We start from the raw sequence: 7,744 nt of genomic DNA, 5'->3' as shown, positions 1-7,744 counted from the left end.
ATTCCTGGATATAAATGGTTTTGTCTTGCTGCCAGTTGACATCCTTAGGGCCACCATCTCAGGACACCAGCTATTGATGCAAATCCTTCCCGCTGTGAGATTAACCTTATTATTTATAACAGATGTAGAATGTTGCAATGGGCTGACATATTTTCATTTTTATCCAAAGATTGATTTTTTTCCCTTGAATCTGTTTTGCATTGCTCATATACATGAAACAGCAGTTAAAGCCAGCACAACATAAAGCTGCGGATGAGATGAAAAAATAAGCAAAGGGGTATGCAAACTGAGGAATACATTCCATCAACTATGCACGTCCATTGTAAATAGAAGTGAATTTTAATCATCATCATTTTAGAAGGAAATTTCTCTGTCACTTAGACCCAGAACCATTTGATTTAGTCACCACAAGCAGGATTGACACTGACACACTCGCTAGTCTTATCTCACTTGAAAGGTTACATTTTACCATCAGGTTTTGCAAATGAAATTTTCCTGTCAGTTTAGGAAACATCAGTCTATAATATCAGAAATGAACGGTCTTACACCTGTCCATGTCTGACAAAAATAATTAAAAAGACATTGTTCCTTATGTTAGCCAGACACTAGTTAAAATATATAAACTTTCCTTTGAGAGATTGGAACATACTTGGTTGAAGAAATGTGATTCCTCCTATCCTTATAAATTTCCTTATTTTGGAGGTGGGGGTAAACAGGATGAACTGGTGCTATTGTACAGGATGGGCACACTTGAAGAGTTGGCACACTTCAGAGGGAGACACTCCTTAGAGTAACAGCACTAATTAAAAGGGACAGTGTATATCAGGAGGTGGGACCCAGACCTTGTGTGGTCTGGTGCTATATCACGAAACAGTCACACTAAAAAACGTAGAAAATCTCCTTTTTTCAGTTCTGTTATCACATGCAGTAAAGAAAGGATTTCTCATTGCTTTGTAACTCCAGTATCAATCAAATATTGCCTTTCAAATGTGGATCTCTGTATGTGCACAATTTGCATCAAGCTTCAGGCAAAACTTCCCGATCTACCACTACAACCACCAGCATTTCCCCTTTCCCAAGCGCTCCTGGCATAGCAGGAAGCATTTGTTTTGGAACCTCCTTGCTTTTAGTAGCAGGAAGCTAACGAACTTTTGCTTCAGAGGCACAATGCTAAGTGGCACCAGACGAGTATCTGGTCCAGATGTGTGGTGTGATGAACACTTTAAAGATTTTACACTGGTTCTGACCCTTTTACATTGGCAAAAATACCATAATGCTGCAAAACACAGGGAAATCCCAGTATCTGATGGGGAACAAGATATACAGTTTTTTATCTGGAATATCTCAAAGCCTGATAGAGGTATGCACTTAGGTTGTAAGGAAGCTCAAAAGAATATTACTGAATTATTGAGCATCTTCCCAACCCAGGAGTAGGCTCCAGGAAGGTCTGCACAACAGCATGAAAGGACGAGAGATGTGCTGGGGTCAAACACATTTAAATAGGTGCTGCATGTTTCTGACCTGGATGAGGTGGTGCTTGCTATTCCTCAGGTGCAGTAAATAACAGCACCTACTGCATCTTTATTTACATCCTTACTGTCTGGAAAGCACCTTGTGAGGTGCATCACTCTTGTCCCTTGGGGATGCCCACCTTGCGATGTGTCTCCTGATCACAGGGCCCATACCTGCAACCTGGGCAGCGGACCAGAGCCTTGCTTTCACTTAGGTAAAATCGAGCATGCTGAGCAGAAACTGCTCTCCCTTCAGTGTCTCGTCTCAATGACAGCAGCTGCAATGATCAACCACTGCAACGCCTGCCCGCACAAAGAGAAGATCAAACACACGAGAGCCTTTGGTTAGCTGAGAAGAATAAAGTAAAATGTATGTATATGTAGAGTTTTCACCTCCTAAGTTTGAAAAGAAGTGTGCATTCTTATTAAAGATGGATTATGTGAGGTGACACAACCTAAATTGACTATCCTGCTGGTATGGAAACTGTGCAGGGCCTTTCTGCATCCAGAAATGCAAGGTTTCAGCAGCCTCCAATAAGGAATGGAAAAACAGATGTAAAGAAGTAAGCTAAGCCCATGACATCTATTTGGTTCCAAGAACCACTCAGCCAGTCTTAGGGTGCAGGTTAACTATATAACCATCATAATGTACAACAGCCCTCAATGAAAAAGACATATATTTCACCTGCTTACAAGTGTGAGAGCCAGGTGTTTGATTTTCTTCCTTTCCTTTTTTTTTTTTTCCTAACTACTTTTCACAGATAATGTGACTTCTGTAAAGTTCTCTCTGGCAAACACTTGCTGATAAGTATAAGGGTAAGGGAGACATCTTCACGCAGCTTTTAGTCTACTGCTGAGTCCATCACAGTGCTTTGGGGACCAAGGCCAAATGCTGGTTTATATGCACTGAATCTCATAAAATTTATCCAAATTTCATAAAAGTAAAGGACAGCTGAATTTTTCATCCTCTTTAAACTTGTTTCACTAATTTTCTAATGCTTTGTACTCTACTGTTTTCAAGAATATTGCTGAGGGAAATGGCTACAGACTACATGTAGGAGTTGACTTGGCAGGCAATATACAGATCTATTTCATGTAATTATAAGGTTGGAAAAAACAAAACCATTGTCTCTGGAAAACTACTTTAACTTTTTTTCTCTTTGTAACAAGATTTGTATTTGCTCAATAATCTAAAATGTCCCAAATTCTTGAAAATGGCTATTACGGGAATAATTAACATAATTTTGCCTAAGTCTACTGTAAAAACATGATACGAGTTCTATAAAGTGACAGGAGCAAATTAAAAACATATGGAGCTCTTCATATCACATTTGGTCATTCTTTTTTGGCTCCCCTTAGACTGGGTCTCACTGGGAACTGAATATGCCGTAAACCAGCATAAGTTATAGAAGTCCTAACATGCTTCTAATTTATGATCGTTGTCATGGGCTGTCATGCCAAGATCCCCAGAGCACAATGAATTCCACTTCTCAGCTTGCTGTTATCACTGATAGTTCAGTATCAGCAGTATTAGGAGAAAAAAGAAGGTATTCTATAACACTATGCGAATCTGAATTTAAGTATAATTCAGGTGTTACTTACCTTCCAAATTCAGAGCTACCACTGCTGTATCATCCTCTAATCCTTCAATCACCTCGCACTTATATCTCCCATAATCTTCTAGCATTATATTTGTGATTATAAGAGAGGCATCATTTTCACTGCTTTCCCTCAGAAACACTCTGCCCTGGTATTTTCCGTAGCTCTTTCTGTGGTGTCCCATTGCAACAAAGACGTCCACTTCTTTGAGGTAATCTGAGGTGAGTTTGGTCCACTTGACCCGGATTTTGTGGGTTCCTGAGCCAGCTGTTGATGTGTGTTCATGGTAAAATTTACATGGCAGTGTGACATTGCCACCCCGGTGTGAGAAGATTTTAGCTTGCTCTGCTACCACAAGTAGACGGGGTCCATTTTCTGCTACGATTCAAGGAGAAAAACAAAAACAAGAATTAGTCCTCAATCTGCCTTTTACAGAATGGATATGATCAATGCCATAACAACCATGAGCTATATTACATGTTAGGTCTACCGGATCGCCTCTCTGCAATAATTTTGTACCTATGCAGTAGTAGGGTATATAAAACAGTTATATATATAATTATTTACTTAGCTGCCAGTACATCTGTGTGTGTACACTCCCAGACAAGCAGAGAGGCAAACTGGTTTGCAGCATTGCCCCTCCATACAGGCAGAGGCCCTCCTATATACTCCATAGTCATGAATATAGAGTTGTATAAATATATTTATGGAGTTGTATAGCTGGTGGATGAATAAAAGGTTCCACACAAACATCCCATATTTCCCTGTGGGTTGTTCAAGAGCTGTCTATCAATGCTGCATTTTCTTTCATAATTCAATTTTTATGTATGGACTAAGCGTATTCTGGCAGCAGCATACAACGCCCCTCCTGATCTAGGTTGCAGTGAATCACCCTCACAAAACAGAAAAACCATTACTGTATCAAATAGCACTATTTATATTGACATGAAAACTATCAGCATAATTCTAAAATGTCTAATTTTCTATTTGTATTTTATTCTAATTTTTGAGTTTGAATCCTTCTTCTGACATACTTCCACCAAAGTAAGGAAGTCCAATTTATCTTCACGTGTAAAATCCGGTCCTCTCCTGCCCACTTTCCTCATCATCTCAATGTGGTTTTTCCTCATCTTTTTTTTCTTCAAGCTCATCACTATTTTATCTTTCATATTTTGATCTCAAGTTTCACACAGAGCCATATTTAACTGTCTGTCTCCTCTCCTCCTCACCCTCACCCCAGACTCCCTACTCTCTTTTCCCTCTAGTAGATCACTATGGCTGATGTTGCTCTATGAAATCATTATGTTGAGGATCATCAGCCTGAGCAGGTGCTCGCTTCCAACCTTAAGTCTCTGGTGCTTCTTTGACAGGCTGTGCTGCCTAGGGAAAACTCTGGAAAACACAGATTTCATGGTGGCAGTCATCAGATATACCCAAAAAAGAGAATATTTCCTCCTTTCAGTACCTCTTGCCTTTCCTCTCATGCGTGGTTTGCAAAATTGATTTAGCAAGCTCAGCGCTTCTGTAGATATTGCTGTCCTCTATCACCGAGACACCGACCGAAACTAGCAATGAATCACCAGCTCTCTGCTCTCTGGGAAAGAATTACCGACCTCACTCTACATAGCAGATTGTGAAGAAAGACTTTGTAATTCCCTGTGTGTGTTCAGCAAGTCAATGTAACTGCCTAGAAATGCGATTCCCCACTGTAAGGTTCAGTCTGGCTCTCTCTAACTTCAGCCAAAGCCAAGGCTAAGTTCCCAAACGCAGAGGCTGATGAGAAGCTGGCCCTATGAAGGTTAGCAGTGATTTTTGTGCTGGGGATGAATCTGGATTGATAAAACTAAACCGCAGAAATGCCTGCAAAAATGTCATCAGCCAGAGAGAGGTGTGGATGACTGAAGGAGAGAAGGACTGGGATGCAGATGGGCTGACAGACGAGGTTTCAGTGACGAGCACACCAGGGAGTATCCCACCCGGCTGCCTGTCTGTTCACAGCACTGCAAGAACCTATGGTGTGTCCGCAGCCATGGGAGGTACAGGGACACATTAGGATCTGTATCTCATAAATGTCTCCAGACAGTCCCAGGCTTCTGAGTCTTGTTGACAGGTCTGCTGGCTAAATGATAGATTCACCTAAACTGCAGTTTCAGCTTGACTTCATTATCTGTCCATGCTGGCTACACAAAGCAGCAGAAGAAATCCCAGGGTATGCAGCATTTTATGATTATGCAAACACGTTCGGGGTGGTAACTGCAGAGACAAGCTCTCTGAGTGCAAATGTGTATCTGCTTAAGAAAAACAGGTATCCAAAATGTGTAGATCTTTGTCAGGAGGTGCTGTGTCAAGAGCATCGCTATTACCTGCACAGGACAGACTAGCTGGGGCACCAGCTTCCTCAGGAATGAAAAAGCTTGAGTGCTGCAAGTTGTTTAACCAGGATGAGAGACCTTCCCACCTAATGAGAAATCATTACTGCAGAGCAGATCACCTGCAGACCCATATAACTGGTTTTCTTTTTCACTGCCCTTCTTCTCAGAGGTGAGCAGAGGCTCAGGGCTGCTCCGATAACCCATTGTTCCCTTTTTAGAGGAGAGCATCCAAGGACAGAGGTGATCTGAGGCAAGGCACCATGGAAAGTGTTGCTAACACCGTTTCCACAGGATGAGGAGAAGGAGGGAAGTGAAGGCAGCCAGGATGGTCTGTCTGCGAATTTCCCATTCCTTCAGGGACAAAGACTTTCCACAGATTTCTGTCCACCTTGGGAGGAGAAATGTTATGCTTTGGGGTGGTTATTACTGAGAAATCTGAATCAGAGCTCAACTATGTTGAGTTTTTAATACTGAAATAGTCCAGTTAATAAATATTCGGAGAACGGACTGAGGCAGGAGGGAGAGTCTGACTCAGGCTGCTAAGGCTCCTTCTTTCTAATAACAGCTAGTCTGTGCCAGCAAGGCCTGGGGACTTGCCCGGAGCACTGTCACCTCTGACTCCAGCGTTAGCATCCTAATTGCGGCGGTGTACCTCTCTCCTGGCTGCCTCCCACCTCCTCTGGCCCTTCGCAGCAGCAATTACCTGAGCTTATATCTCAGTAAGTGTAAAGAACAGAGAGGACAGCAACTTGGGAAAGGAAAGAAAAGCATGGCTTTTCTCAGCCTGGAACTTCTCCTACATCCCTGGAGGTTCAAAGGGAGATGCAAAGCTTGAAATATGCCTCCACCCTCAAGTCTTCTAAAAGCCACTTCTTTTTTACAGAAAAAGAGGTGATATGCCCTTCTCTCTGCCAAGACAGTGGGGCAGAAAATTACATTGCTGCTGCTTGCAGATCTAGGAGAGGAGGAAGGAAGAATCTCTGGCTTTCAAGGAAAAGCAGATGCCAGACTCAGGGATGCTGCATAGTTTCCTTTTGGGCTAGAAGACGTACAGAAGACACGCAGGCACCAGGGATTTGGGATTAAAAATGAGATGACTGGGGCTTGGCAAGAGGCCAAGAGGTCTTTATTATCCAGCAGCCAGCGAGAACCAGGGCCAAATTCACCTAACTGCTTATTTTTGGGGGCATGGCAAAACAAATGGTCTTGGTTTTTCTGGAGTCAACAGAGGAGTTAAAAAAAACCCAAAGCACAACAAATGAAAAAATACCCAAACACAGAGGAAACCAGAATACCTTCATTTACCACGTTTAGCACATTCGATGCTGCATTCTAGCTTACTGCTGTGAAAGTCAGCTTAAATGAGGAATGAATCCTGCTTCCTAGGTTACCTTAACACAACGTACAATGATTTGTTGTGAAACAGTGATCTGATCAAGGAAGATGGGGTAAACACTGTTTTAAAGACTTGTCAGAGTGGCTTCGTAGCTGCTTTCCTCATGGGGTTTCTAACAAGGCTCCTCCTTCTGAATAAAACTATCTTTGTATCTAAATAGCAGAATACCTAGAAGATGAGTGCAAGAAGGGAAAAGATGGGACATGCAAGTATTATCACAGAGTCCAGTACATTACTTGATGAAGATAATACTTTTTTTTCCCCAGAACTACTTTCTTCCGAAGTACCATCAGAGAATTTGTAAGGTGAATGGCCAAACAACTATAAACTCTGCAAACCCCATATTATCCCTCGCTAAACAGTTGTCTGCAACAGGACAGTTTGGATCCTTGCTGGAGACAAGACAGACCACATGCACGGCCAGTCAAGAACTTCAGAGAGTGGACAAATGGTGAGGAATGCGCTGGGCAACCCCTATCTGCTCTTTCTGTTGGGAATAGAGCCTGGTTATTGGCTCTGGTCTCAGCTCCAAGGTCAGAAATGAGATGAGAGAGGTTTGTTAGATGGAGTTTTCATCCTTCCAGCCATATTTTGCCTTGTAAGACAGGCAGCACTTTAGTTGTTAGTAAAGAATCAGGTACCACAGGTCACTAATTTGCCATATTTTTTCCACTCTGCTTCCCTGCTATTGATTCTGCCAGGCTGTGGCCTTTTGTTAATCCTCTTGGTTCAATCAGATGGATGACAAAGGCAACATAATGCAAAAACAGCGAAGACAGCTAAAAATGAGTTTGTCTGTCTTGTAGAAGCTGTTCAGCTGCGTGGGATAACACACAAATCTGGGAGCTGCTCTTCCAAGCTGTAGG

At 42.2% G+C, this 7,744-nt stretch overlaps 1 protein-coding gene across 1 annotated transcript in view; it reads right to left on the bottom strand.

Annotated features, from left to right (window-relative positions):
• Positions 1-2,342: 2,342 nt before the first annotated feature.
• Positions 2,343-7,744, bottom strand: part of LOC104158569 (hyaluronan and proteoglycan link protein 1-like) — a 13,506-nt gene continuing 8,104 nt past the window's right edge. The window contains exons 2-3 of the mRNA XM_009696255.1: positions 3,110-3,488; positions 2,343-2,403 (exon numbers count right to left, since the gene is read on the bottom strand). Coding sequence (XP_009694557.1) covers positions 2,343-2,403; positions 3,110-3,488 — 440 coding nt within the window. The remainder of the gene's footprint in view (positions 2,404-3,109; positions 3,489-7,744) is intronic.

Source organism: Cariama cristata, unplaced genomic scaffold (genome assembly GCF_000690535.1).
Source record: "Cariama cristata isolate BGI_N322 unplaced genomic scaffold, ASM69053v1 scaffold33482, whole genome shotgun sequence".
Lineage (NCBI taxonomy): Eukaryota > Metazoa > Chordata > Aves > Cariamiformes > Cariamidae > Cariama > Cariama cristata.
This window is presented reverse-complemented; position numbering and strand designations above follow the sequence as displayed.